Below are 14,388 nucleotides of genomic sequence, written 5' to 3' on the forward strand. Positions count from 1 at the left end.
AAAGCAATTAAATGGAAAGAAAGAAGCAAAATAGGAGTTAAGGAAAGCAACCAGGATAGTGTTCAAAGCAGAGCACAAAGACAATTTGCCAACTGCATTGCAAGACCAGAGGAAGACGTTTTTAGCATGCACATTTCTGAAATGCAGAGAAAGGAAAAAGGGGTAGAGAGACACCAAGTACAGAGAAGGGTGAATCAAAGAAACAGGCTCATTCTTTTATTGATTTAATAAGAAATTAGTGGGCACTATTATTTGGAGACACTATGTTAGACATGGGGAATGCAATGATAAGTAAAATTAATACAATTTCTGTCCTCAGAGAACTTAACTATCTAGTAGAACAATGGGCAACAAACAAGATGATAAATAATGGACTACAGTACGGGGCTTAGAAAAAGCCTAAAGTTCCTACATACACACACACACACACACACACACATATATCAATATAGGAGAATCAAATTTAATCCAAGGCATCTTTGAAACAATGTCACTCTTGCCTACAGCAGAAATAAGAGATAACAGCATTTGAAGACCAGAGAGTTCTTCTTGCATGGACAAAGAGTTTGGGAATGAGTGGCCTTAAAGAAAGTAAGCTCTTAAGATAAATTGGAGGAACTAAAGAAACCGGAGCACAGGGAAGAGTCGGGAAGACCGGCATGATAAAGGAATGACTTCTTTTCCCTTAAACTATATTAGGAAACCACAGAAAAATTTTAGGTGGCAGAACTCACATTGTCTAAATTATGTTACAGAATATAAAGCTCACTCTGACGACTGTATGAAGATAGGATAAGGGGGCACAAAAGACACAGGCAAGAGTAGTAGTCTAGCCTTGGATTAAGGTAGTGAGGCAGCAGGTGATGGGTCAAGTAGCTGGGTCCCTGTCATCCATCTGTGAGATCTATACTGAGTTCCAGGCTGCTGGCTTGGCCTGGCCCATCCATGGCTGTTACAGGCACTTGACGAGTGAACCAGTGAGTGGAAGATATTTCTCTGCCTTTCAAATAAATAGTATTTAGGAAAAAATATTTAGAAAAGTCAAAAAATAGTATTTAGTATTTAAAAAATAGTATTTTCTTAAAAAAATTTTTGCTTTTTTGGCACATTAGGTTTGAGGTATTTATCAAGCATCCATTTGGAAATATCTGCAGTTAAAAGACCTTAGACTAGACACATCCTTTAGGAAATCATTACCATAAGTCATATGGAAATGCAGAATAGTATCTGAGGAAGAGTAAAAGAGAGCAAAGAAATAATGGAGCAACTGGACGAGAGAGGAAAGTTCAGAAGCCACTAGATATTAGATTGCGTCCATATGTTGATAGAAATGATTTATCAGAGAGGTAATTCTGTTATTCTCATCAAAATATGAGATGAGTCCATCCAAAGTTAGGTAGATGTGAAATACCAGATTACCACATTAAAAAAAATATAAACCATGGATACCAAAGTTTATGATTTGGCAGGAATATTAACTAAGTGGTGAAAGAACAGGAAGCCAAACTGAGCTCAAAGGAAATCCACTCTAAAAGAATATAAACTTAATTAATCTTTGCAAGGTTGAAAAAAGTGCTAGTAAATCACAAACACCTAACTAAAAAAATAAGCTTGATTCATGTACAATCTCATCAGCCCTATTCATCTACTTTAAAATATTGCAAGTCACATGGTCAGTACAATTAAAATGTCTTTAAATTGCCTACCCAGCCACTGTTAGACACTGAAGTTCAGCAGCGATTCTTATAGGATGACTTGTTGGAATTAAGTGTTTCAGAGCAATTTTTTCCTCAGGTCCCACTTGTAACTGTGCTGTGGCCAAATAAACAGAGCTGAAAGTGCCTATAAAAACAATTTATTAGGTTTTTCAGTATTTGGTTTTAAGATGTTAATGAAAAAATGCTAAAATATACCAAAGAAATTGTAATGGTATTAGATTAAAACAGGCGTGTTCATTTTACTGTAAATATCAGTTACATTTTCATTCTTCCCAGGAGGAAAAAAAGAAAATCTATTACCATAATTAGTAATATAATCATGGTCATAATATTTAAAAAGCAGTATATTTTTCAATTTAAAAATAATGAAAATCAAAATTGCTCAAGGAAAAGGGAAAAGAACTTACACAGATAAGAAAGTTTACCCCCAAATTACCTTCTCCAATTTTGTCCTTAATCTTAAACACATTGCCAAGTTGTGGAACAGCTTCATAAAGCTTCTCAATATCCTTTTTAACACCTATCAAGGAAACAAAAATTTATGGTTACAATCAAGGAGAGTTTTTTTATAACTTAAATTAAAAAAACTCAAAGAGATAAACTTTAAGATATGAGTATTACAAATGAAAAGTTTTAATAAATCTCAAAATTATAACTAAAACTCTATAAAGTTGTTATAATTTATACTTTTTTCTTAATTTATTTATTTGAAAAACAGAGTTACATAGAGAAAAGGAGAGACAGAGAGGGCGAGAGCAAGAGAGAGCGAGCGAGCAAGAGAGCGCTTCTATCTGCTGGTTCACTCCCCAGTTGGTTACATTAGCCAGGGCTAGACCAGGCTGACGCCAGAAACAAGGAGCTTCATCTGAGTCTCCCATGTGAGTGGCAGAAGTGTAAGGACTTGGGCCATCTTTCTACTGCTTTCTCAGACTCATTAGCAGGAAGCTATATCAGAAGTGGAGCAACCAGGACATGAACCGGGGCCTATATGGGATACTAGTGTCACAGGTGGAGGCTTAACCTGGTATACCACAATCCCAGCCCATACATATTTCTTGAAGTAACAAAAATGACAGTCCCAGAACTAAATACACCAAATTTCTACTACACTGAATTTATATGAATATACACTGTTATTACATAAAATACAGCACAATGAAGAACGTAAATTAAAATAACTGAACAATCTGTGCTGTGATCACCAGAAGGCATGGCAGGATGCAATACCATGTTCTTGAAAACTCTCCCCCAAGGATAAAAAAAAATATTACAGGCTTGGAAATGTCTTATGTACTGAATTCAGAGGTCTACTGAAGTTCATGTAAACTGCTACTTTTAAATCAGTATCAGCTCTTTACAAAAATATACATAGTTAAAACAATGGGAGGTAATAATATATCTAAAGGCCCAAGATTTTTATTACCATATTTAGGCCAAGCTATTTTAAGTTATAATATGCCAGGGCCAGCACTGTGTCTCACTTGGTTAATCCTCCACCTGCAGTGCTGGCATCCCATATGGGTGCCGGGTTCTAGTCCCGGTTGCTCCTCTTCCAGTCCAGCTCTCTGCTGTGGCCTGGGAAGGTAGTGGAGGATGGCCCAAGTGCTTGGGCCCCTGCACCCACATGGAGACCAGGAGGAAGCACCTGGCTCCCGGCTTCGGATCGGCACAGTGCGCCAGTTGTAGTGGCCATGTGGGGGGTGAACCTGCGGAAGGAAGACCTTTCTCTCTGTCTCTCTCTAACTCTGCCTGTCAAATTAAAAAAAAAAAAGTTATAATATGCCACAAAGTATAACAGACAAGACATTTTCAAAGCACTCTTACATGCATTATCTTTTCAGTTGTTCAATTTCTGTGATTTAGCAGAACAGGAATTATTATCCTGATTTTTCAGATTAAGAAACCATTTCTCGGGGAGTTAAATCATTTACCCAATTTCACAGAAGTACTGCTGCTGCCTACAGACTCATTCATTTAATACACTTTTGAAAAACGCTCATCAATGGACATATTTAAAAAAATGAACAAAAGTGGTACGCCACTGTTCTCTAGGAGCTCAGTCTAGTAAAGACAGCCATTATCACCCTTAATGCAATGGTAATGGTAATAGAATGCAATGATAACTGTAATAGAAGAACCTATATTTGACTAAATAGAAGGGTGGGGGCAGAGAACAAACACTTCTGAAAGTACCAGAAGTTTTCAGGTCAGAGTTAAGCTGTGTTCTGCAGTATTCACCAAGTAGCAAAAGTGGAAGACAGTTTAGGAAGGAGCTACGTTATGTATGTAAAGACACAGAAATGGAAAAAGAAATACATGATTAGGGAATGGAGGAGGGCAAGGAGAGAATGAAATACAACACAGCTGGGGAAGGGAAGGGCAGAGAATACAAACAAAAGCCACTGGAAACTTTTAAATAGAGGTTGGGATTAAAGGGGAGGAGAAATTATTTTGAGCTAGAGACTAAATAATAGGCCAAAAAGACATGGTCCAATGTCATTTCTTCTGTATTTACCCATCTATGGAAATGGGAAGAAGTGAAATTACCCCAACCTTTCCATGTCATATTTCACAGGTATACTGGACAAAGACTTTCATGGATTTCAACACAAGAGGCAATGTAACACAGCAATTACGTGCATCAGTTAGGAGTGGGTAGAGTGGGGTTGGGGGGTGTTAGAATTCAGGCTCCAGTATTTATTAGCCAGCATGACCCTCCTTGTGCACACGGCTTCTCTGAACCTTAGTTTCTCCATCTACAAAAAGGAGTAATAATGGTGCCAATGCCACTGCAATACTTTAAGGATTAAATACCATAAGTACAGATGCCTCTTGATGTACACTGAGGTTATGTCCTGATGAGTCCACTGTGAACTGAAAGTATCTTACACTGAAAATGCATTTAATACATCTAACCTACCAAACATCACAGCTTATCAACAAAGTACATTGTAAAGTGAAGGTGGGGAACCTTTTTCTGCCATGGACCACTTGTATATTTACAACATCATTTGGGAGCCATACAAAATCATTAACTTACAAATTAGCCTGCTATAGATTTATAGAATTTCAAGTTCCGCCTGTAGCTGCCTTGGCAGGGCTAGACCAAATGATTTTGCAGGCAGCTTGTGGGCTGGACATTCCCCACACATCCTATACAGTATCAGCTGTTTATTTGTGTGGCCTCCTGGCAACTGGGAGCTGCAGCTTGATGCACTGCATAGCATCACAAGAGAGTATCATATTGCCTATCACTAGCCTGGAAAAAGATCAAAATTCAAACTACAGTTTCTACTGAACACATATCATTTTCACACTAACATAAAGCCAAAAATTATAAAGCTGGAAAATTTTAAGTTGAAGCTTCGTATGCCTGGGACTATCTATGTGTTAAAGCTTTTTACACAACTGGCACACAGTATATATTAAATAAATGACAGTGACAGTTCATACTGTTGGAGCTATGGGCTAGCTCAAGTGTCAGTCTCCTCTGATATCCTATTTAAATTAGCTTTCCTTCCATTCCTTCCATTACCCTGTTCACTGTTATTCCACTGTTATTTATTTACTGTCTGTCTCCTCCTATTAGAACACAAGCTCCAGCCATACAGATTCCCTTTCTATATAGTTCACCATAGTATTCTCAGCTCCTAGTTGGAACAGTGCCTGACACGTTTGTTGAATAAATGAATCACTGATATCATTATGGGCATTGAGAGCTGTAAAAAGAAAGTTTAGAAATCACTACAGAATGAAGCCAAAGACAGTTATTAGTTACCTTACTTACCAACTACAATAGTACTTTACTCTGGAAGCCAAAACAACTTTCTAACAGTCACAGTTACCATAGTTAATTACAATCTTTCCTAATGAGTATCAATTCCAGTCAGCTTCAAATTCCATAGCATCAAAGGAAAAGTACCATAAATAGGTATTAAAATAGTATGTTCTATTTGATATCCCATTTCTTTGGTTCTAAGACAATTATACAAGCCCTGGAATTGGGATGCATTTTATAACTGTCAGCATCAAAACTGTGAATAGGTGTCAGTGACTTGAAGAAAATCAGAGCATTCACTTAACCCTTAAGTTTATTTTGGTGCAAAAAAATTCTGAGCGATAAGAAAACATGGTGACATACTCTAACTGGAAGCATTTCTGATGTGAACATAAAATAATGGTGATTTTCGGGGGTTTAAAAATAACAACACTTCAAGAAGTTTTATTTATTCACTTGAAAGGCAGAGAGACAGGAGAGATCATTCATGTGCTGGTTCTATCCCCAAATGCCCCAACAGCTGAGGCTGTGCCACACTGAAGCCAGGAGTCTGGAACCCCATCTGGGTCACCCACATGGGTGGCAGGGGCTCAGGGACCTGAACCATCATCTGCTACCTCCCAGGGGCATGAGCAGGAAACTGGATTGGAAGTGAACAGCCAGGACTCAATCCCGGGTACGCTGATAGGGGATACTAGGGTCCCCAATACCACCATGCCTGCCCCATGAGGAAATGTTGTAGCACTGTTTGTAGTGTTTATTATTAAATGTATCCAAGTGTTTATATGCATATTTATGTGATTAATAATACTGAAAGCTTTCTATTGATAACAGTCTTGCTGTCCAAGAGTTTCATGTTGCTATTTGTTAGTTACAATTAAACAGAATTAAAAATTGTTTTCCTCAGTTGTATTAACTACATGAGACAGTACAGGAATATTTTCATTATCAGGGAAACTTCTATTGGACAGCATTGATATACAGAGGAAACTTGGAATCTAAAGATCTAGATTCAACTCCTGTCATAAACAGCACGAGACTTTGGTTTCTTCATTTATACAACAAAGGTACTGGATCAGATGAACTTTACCTTCCAAGTACAATATAGTCGATGTTCTTCTATGAGTTCAACACTTTGGAACTTCCTTTTGCATAAGCATGAGTTTGCAGTTATTAGTAGAGATATTGGTTAACTGGTAGAAATCATAAGAAGCAAATATACGTAATAAGAAAATTCTATAAACGGGGCTGGTGCACTGGCATAGTGGGGAAAGCCGCTGCCTGCGGTGCTGGCATCCCACATGGGCGCCGGTTTGGGACCTGGCTGCTCCTCTTCCGATCCAGTTCTCTACTATGGCCTGGGAAAGCAGAAGATGGCTCAAGACCTTGGGCCCCTGCACCTGCATGGGAGACCTGGAAGAAGTTCCTGGCTCCTGGCTTTGGATCGGCACAGCTCTGGCCGTTGCGGCCATCTGGGGAGTGAATCATCGGATGGAAGACCTCTCTTTCTCTCTCTCTCTCTGTAACTCTGCCTTTCAAATAAATAAATCTTTAAAAAAAAAAAAAGAAAGAAAGAAAAGAAAAGAAAATGTTATAATGCACAAACCATACAAGTAAACATGTAAACTTAATGTGCTTGCACACTGCTACTCAGATACTATATACTTCTTTACAAACTCAAAAATTTTCATATTAAGGTTACCTGTCACCATGGAAAGCTGTGACATGATTAAACAATAAAATTTCCTGGCAACAAAGACAATGCAATATTCCTCAGATTCTGAAGTGCAAGGTCAGAGTAAAAAGAAAAGGGTTTTCATATCAAAAGGTGGAAAATCTTAAAGACAGAGACAAATGAATACAGACTTTGAGGATTGAGAGAAGACCCTGAAAAGTCTGATGTGCTAAAACAACAACAACAACAACAAAACTATATAAATGCCCATACCATAGTCACAAAAATCTAGGCTTCTGCTCTGAAATTTTAAGTAAATGCTGTTTTCTGCTATGTAATACATCCAAGTTGGGTTTATTATACCAACAACTTCCTTAGCTACACCCCCTGCTTACATTTGCAATAAAGCAGCCACAATTATTCTATTAAAGCTAAGTCACTATATATATAGTCATATATTTTGCTCAAGCCCTCTAATGGTTTCCCATCTGACTCCATATAAAAGTCACTTCACATCACTGACTTTACTCTCATCACTTTCTCTTTCTAGCCACGCATCAGATCTTCCATCTTTTGGTTTACTCCCCAAATGGCCACAACAGCTAGGGCTGGGCCACACCGAAGCCTAGTGCCACAAGTGCCAGCTGAACCCACTGCACCACAACTTTGGTCCCTCCTGCCTCCTGGCTATTCTTGAATGCTGAGCACACTCCTATCTCACAGCCTTTGTACTTTCTGCTTCCTTGTCATGACATCCCATACTCCCTATCAGAGCGCTGGTTGGAGTCCCGCTGCTCCATGTCTGATCCAACTTTAGGCTAAAGAATCTGGGAAAACAGTAGATGATGGCCTAAGCATCTGGGCCCAAATTTGGGCCACCCATAAGGGAGACTTGGATGTAATTCTAGACTCCTGGGTTTGGCCTGGCCCAGTCCAGCCTTTGCAGCCATTTGGGGAGTAAACCAGTGGATCAAAGATGTGTCACTCTACTTTTCAAAAAAAAAAAAAAAAAATCTTAAAAAGTTAAATGATTCAATGATTAAAATAATTAAAAAATTCAAAAAATTTGTGTCAAAGTGGAATTAAAAGATAATGTGCATGTCTCATGAACTTTCTGAAGATTTCTCATATAATTTAACCCCAACTGCGATACTCTTGAAAGTGAAAGGAAGTGCTAATAATTACATTATAATAGTAAGTATAAACCAGATTTTTTCCAGAAAATCCAAGATGGTAGCTATAATACATTTTAGAAGCAAAAGTTAAGGGCATCCATACAATATACAGTACAAAGGATACACTCAGTATACAAGTATAAATATATAAATAATATATATGTAATATGCATTACTATTACATATATTTATAAATATACTCATATATAAGTAATATATATGTATATATTGTTTATAAGTAGTTTATGCTTATTTTTTCATTGAAAAGATTTTTCTCAGTATGCTTGGCATATTGCAGATACATATGGGGGGAAAAGCTCGCTGAAACAAGAATAAATATTTGACCTAATACTATGCCAGGTACTTTGTGCACTGCAGCATTTTTCTTAATAGAAAAAAATGCAAACTGATGTAGAGGGCCAACAAGACAAGTCAAATAAATTATAACATACTAGGTAATGGAACTTAAGTTGTAGAGTACTTACAAGAAATGTTTGAAGATATGTTTAGCAAAAAATGGATTAGAAACAAATTGATACCAATTTCAATTTAATTTTTTTATCTCCATATGGATACACAATACAAAACAAAATGTTAACACTGGCAATATTTAAACAGTTGGATAATATTTCCTTATTTTGGCTTGCTATACTTCCTAATTTTCTTCAATAAAAGTATATATAATTTGAAAAATTTGAAAAATGTGACAAGTATCCCAAATCAAAGGGCTAAGCTAATCATCTATTACACTAAGAATTTAACTTTATATCCTTGTATTAAATTAGTCATTCAAATATTTTCAAACATTTACTATATTCGACATTGCTAGCTACCAAGAATGCAAAGATATATATATATATAGATAGATAGATAAAAATTCCACTATCCAATAAAAAACATGACTTCAGTAAGGAGTAAAGTTAATGAGGTCCAGGCACATCACTGTCTCTTGATCTAATTGAGAAAGCCAGTCAGAGTAGATCATGAGACAGTGATGTGCCTGGACCTCATCAACTTTACTCCTTACTGAAGTTACGCCTTTCATATAACCTTAGCTTTTACTAAGGGTCATTTTTAAAAAGAACCACATGAATGACATTTTGGCATGTTTTATAAATTATCATTGGTACTATTTATAATGTCCCATGTGTTATGTAAAAGCTACAAAACTTGGCCATCGCTCTCTAACGCCAGCGCCGCCTCTCGCTCGCCGAGCTCCAGCCGAAGGAGGAGGGGGGTAAGTAAGGAGGTCTTTATACCATGGCTCATACAAAGCAGACTACCGCAAATCGACTGGTGGTAAAGCACCCAGGAAGCAACTGGCTACAAAAGCCGCTCGCAAGAGTGCGCCCTCTACTGGAGGGGTGAAGAAACCTCATCGTTACAGGCCCGGTACTGTGGCACTTCGTGAAATCAGACGTTATCAGAAGTCCACTGAGCTTCTTATTCGCAAACTCCCCTTCCAGCGTCTGGTGCGAGAAATCGCTCAGGACTTCAAAACAGACCTGCGCTTCCAGAGCGCAGCTATTGGTGCTTTGCAGGAGGCAAGTGAGGCCTATCTGGTTGGCCTTTTTGAAGACACCAACCTGTGTGCTATCCATGCCAAACGTGTAACAATTATGCCAAAAAAACATCCAGCTAGCACGCCGCATACGTGGAGAACGTGCTTAAGAATCCACTATGACGGGAAACATTTCATTCTCAAAAAAATTTTTTTTCTCTTCTTCCTGTTATTGGTAGTTCTGAACGTTAGATATTTTTTCCCATGGGGTCAAAAGGTACCTAAGTATATGACTGCGAGTGGAAAATAGGGGACAGAAATCAGGTATTGGCAGTTTTTCCATTTTCATTTGTGTGTGGATTTTTAATATAAGTGCGGGGACGTAAAGCATTAATGCAAGTCAAAATGTTTCAGTGAACAAGTTTCAGTAGTTCAACTTTATAACAATTATAAATAAACCTGTTAAATTTTTCTGGACAAAAAAAAAGCTACAAAACTTTTGATATTTGGAATAAAATTCACTCCATTCTTTATTTCCTAACAGATTTTCAGAATAGCCTGAGTTGGATTCTCCTGAACATAATGCTAAAACAAGTCAGATTTGTCCACACATTCTACTTAATTAAAGGGAACTTAAGAAAACACAGAATGTTAAACAACACATTATTGTATTACTAGATTGGATTTTGTATCCAATGACTGATAAGGAAGGAACAGGGACCACATTCATGAAAGCCATGTATTTTAAGATTATTTCAGTAGGAGTGTACAAGATGAACTGGAGGATGAACAGAAGTCAAAGCCAACAGTTTAAGCAGGGAACTTCATTATACTTTAGGAACAAAGTGTAAAAATGAATTAATGTGCTAGAAATGGGAGTGGTGAGATGCAATGCCATACATATTAAACAGAAGGAAGACAAAGCTGGGTGACTAGATAGGTGAGTAAATACAAGGCATAAAATGAAGACAACACTGAGTTTTAACTGTAGATATGGGGGTAACAGTGACTCTCATGACCAAATACAGGGAGACCTAGAAGGGTACCCATTTTGATACCAAAGAAGAGTTTAGTTTTTAGGCAGAAAGAAGAGTATCCAATATATTTTTCAAGGCTGGGGTTACAATCTATTTTGTAGTGTGTAAACTATGTATGTATCATGAATAAAAGGTAAAAGTTAACATCTTTTGGACAAGCACTGAATTCACTTAAGATCAAGATGGAAAAGGTTTTAGACACCTTTATGAGAAAAAGAATAGAACTAGACACTCCACTATTTAACAAATATTTGTTAAATGCCCACCATGTACCATATACAGTGCTGGAGCAGGAATGAAAGTATAGATTTTAGTGTACAAAACACAGTGCTGTTGGAGCCTCTCCTCAAGGTCTTTGGTATGGTCAAACAACACTTCATGAAGTTCAATGACATGTACTGCTTTGTTACTGTTATATATATATTTATATATTTTTTGTTATATTTATTTTTGCCACTGAATTCTGCTTTGGAATTCTTCCGTGACGATCCCTTCAGTGTTGATTTCCAACCAAGCTTAATGCAATATGACGAGAGACTGGCCAACAGGTGTAGAAGAGAAATTCTCATCCGGGCATCAACAGGCTTCTGACGTCTTACTCAAGTTAGCAGTATTTAGTATTAGTTAGACTGTATAATGGCATGGTTGGACCCCAAACCTGCTCAAATGCAATCTAATTCTAGATATCTTATGAAACTTTTGCTGATTGGTAAAATGCTCCTAAATCAACATACAACTCACTTTAAAGAGTCAATGTGATTTTTTCCAAAAGCAACAGAAAATACAGAATGGCTGCCCGCACATTTTGGGAACTGTATGTCATTGGAATTACACATACCTGGCAGTTTAAAATTCTGCTCACGTTTTTTTAACGAGCCATCAGCCTGAAGCCGGTCACAGGAGGAAGAAAAGGCCATTGGCTCCTCCATCTGAATCTCCAATGTCGCCTCCATCACCAAACAAGTGGGATGCCAAGGTGCCGGCTAGGGGGTCATGGCCGCAGGGAGAGCACTGGAGAGGGTGAAGAAATCACTCACTGAAGCAAGCACTCGAAGGGGCAGGCACTTCAAAACGCGCCCTAAGTCCAAATCCCCAAAAAACCAACCGTGACCATCCCTAGGGTCCCCGTCCAGAAACGCCAGCAGGGGTCGGGAGGCAGCGTTTCCAGTCGGGGGAGCCCGAGCAGCCGCGGGCCCGGGCAGCGGGCAGCGGGGCCGTGGGGGAGGGGGCGTGCGTGAGCCGCGGGACGGTTTGTCCCGAGCAAGACAACGGAGGGAGACATCGTTTGACCCCTGAAAGGGAGCGCCCGGACACTCGTTCAGGGAGCCACGCAAGCTGGTGGAGAACAGAGGAGATAGTAGCCGCGAGCGCCGGACGGAGGAAGGGAAGGGGCAATGAATGGCTTCCTTAGCGGGCGCCGGCGGAGGGCCGCGAGCGCCGGGCGAAGACCCCCCCACCCCCACCCGACGCGAGACCGAACGGGATGCTTAGTGCGCAGGCGCGCGACTTTCCCGCCGCAGGTCGGAGGGCTCCGCCGGGGAGCAGCACTGCGACAAAACCGAAGGCACGGCCCGGAATTCGTTTCTAATCCCTCACAATCCCGCGCCATGGAACAAACAGTCGGAAACTCACGGTTTAAGGGAGTTCGACTTCTAGGGCTCCCAGGTGGCTGGGTCACCGCCTCCAAGAGCTCCCAACCTAGCGAGCTGGCCAAACGCGCCTGCGCGACACTTCCCGCCTCGCTGCTTCTGCCGGCGCACGCGCGCTCTACAACTCTCGGCGCCGTGGACCGGCTGCAGCGCGCTTGCGCACGAGTCAAGCGGCGGCCTCTGCATCGCGGCGCCTGAGAAAGCGGTTACGCCAGGATAACCCTTTACTAAACTACAGAGTGAACCGTAGGCCAAGGGCCCAGCCTTATTTTCAGGAAAGAATGTACTTCAGAAAAAGAAAAACCTCAAGATCCGGCATTCTGACATATCCGTGTATACTGTGGCCATTTATGACATTAGGCACTCCAGGGATAAAAAGTACATTCTTTTGACTCCTTTTTTTACTTCATTTTTTTTGAGTACCCTACTTTTCTTAAAAACAAACGGAAAATGTAATTAGATTCTTTACAACTGAATCAGTAGAAATAAGCACAGTGGCACTCAGCAGTTCAGAGTATATTGACTCTTTGGCCTTAAGGTGCGACAGATTTTGAGGGGCTGGAATTACAATGGGACCAAGACAGACCACCATCCCTTTATGAAGCTAAATTCCCATGTGGTGGCCACAACAAACGAAGGAGTAAATGAACACTGTTCTTGCATATTTGATTAGGTCTCCAATGGAAAAATGTGATAGTCGCCAGGAAAGTGGTACCTTGATGTGATGGTCAGGGAAGGTCCCCTCAGAAACAGACCCAGAAGAGGTAGGGCAGATGGAAGAGGAAGTCCAGAGATAGGGATGTGCTTGGTATTGCCTGAGGGGAGACAAAGGGCAGGGCAGAGGAAGAAGCAGAGAGAAAGTGAAGATAATCAAAGATGAAGACAGAGAGTTGTTAGTTAGAAACTAGACTACATGTGGCTTTGAAAAATGCCAAGAAATTTGGCCTTTATTCCCAATACACTGGGAATCCATTAGAAAGTTTTAAAGCAAGGGAGTGATACAAACTGATTTATGCCTATTATGAGGAGAGCAAATTGTAGAGGAGCAAGAGTGGAAGCAGAGAAAATTGGAGGCTACTTCAAGTTTAAATTATTTGTTTTGTTTGAAAGGCAGAGAGAGAGAGAGAGAGAGACACAGATCTTCATCTCCTGGTTCATCACCCAAATGCTCATGACAGCAGTTAATGGGCCAGGGCAAAGCTAGGAACCCTGAACTCAATTCAGGTCTTCTCTGTGGGAGGTACGTAGTAAATGTGCCAAGTACTTGAGCCATCACCTGCTGCCTCCCAGGGTGAGCATTGGCAGAAAGCTGGAATTAGATTTGTAGCTGGAACTTGAACCCAACTACTCCAATATGGAGTATAAGTGTTCCAAACTGCGTTTTAACCACTGTGCCAAGTGCCTGTCTTCTGCATAGTTAAGAAGACAGTAATGGTGGTTTGTACCAGAAAGATGGTAGAAGAAATAGAGGAAAGAAGACATTAGGATCTGGTGACTGGCTGTGGAGGATAAGGAAAAGAGCAGCATCAACAGAAGTGGATCAACAGTGGGTCTGGGGTTTTGGTGAGCACAGGTATGGATGATGGTGCCATATAGAAGGAAAAGCTGTAAAACAGGTGGGAGGTGGGAGGAGTAAACGGAGAATTCCAGTATGGATGCTGGGAAGTAGGAAAACAGACCTTGACATGTGGGAGATGGCCTGGAATACCAGCTTAGTTTAATATTGCCATGAGCTGGCCTGGCAGTCACAATAGGAATTGGTGTTGTTTAGTCAAACTAACAATTTTGCAGAATGTCAATGTCAGACAAGGCCACTCTGTGACAATGATAGATCAAGACAAAACTAAAATCATTG

General features: G+C 39.9%; 1 protein-coding gene and 1 pseudogene across 3 annotated transcripts in view; one reads left to right on the forward strand and one right to left on the reverse strand.

Annotated features, from left to right (window-relative positions):
• CDC7 (cell division cycle 7) overlaps nt 1–12,655 on the reverse strand; it is a 29,520-nt gene extending 16,865 nt beyond the window's left edge. For all 3 annotated transcript variants that reach the window (XR_016237187.1, XM_070078052.2, XM_051857522.3), the window contains exons 1-4: nt 12,517–12,655; nt 11,723–11,895; nt 2,155–2,238; nt 1,707–1,842 (exon numbers count right to left, since the gene is read on the reverse strand). Coding sequence is in view for 2 of the 3 variants with exons in the window: in XM_070078052.2 (XP_069934153.1) it covers nt 1,707–1,842; nt 2,155–2,238; nt 11,723–11,837 (335 nt within the window). In the remaining variant the exon portion in view is untranslated. The remainder of the gene's footprint in view (nt 1–1,706; nt 1,843–2,154; nt 2,239–11,722; nt 11,896–12,516) is intronic.
• LOC100356206 (histone H3.3A-like) lies at nt 9,607–10,135 on the forward strand (annotated as a pseudogene).
• Nucleotides 12,656–14,388: the final 1,733 nt, after the last annotated feature.

This window comes from Oryctolagus cuniculus, chromosome 7 (genome assembly GCF_051225735.1).
Source record: "Oryctolagus cuniculus isolate XC-2025 breed Fujian yellow rabbit chromosome 7, ASM5122573v1, whole genome shotgun sequence".
NCBI lineage: Eukaryota > Metazoa > Chordata > Mammalia > Lagomorpha > Leporidae > Oryctolagus > Oryctolagus cuniculus.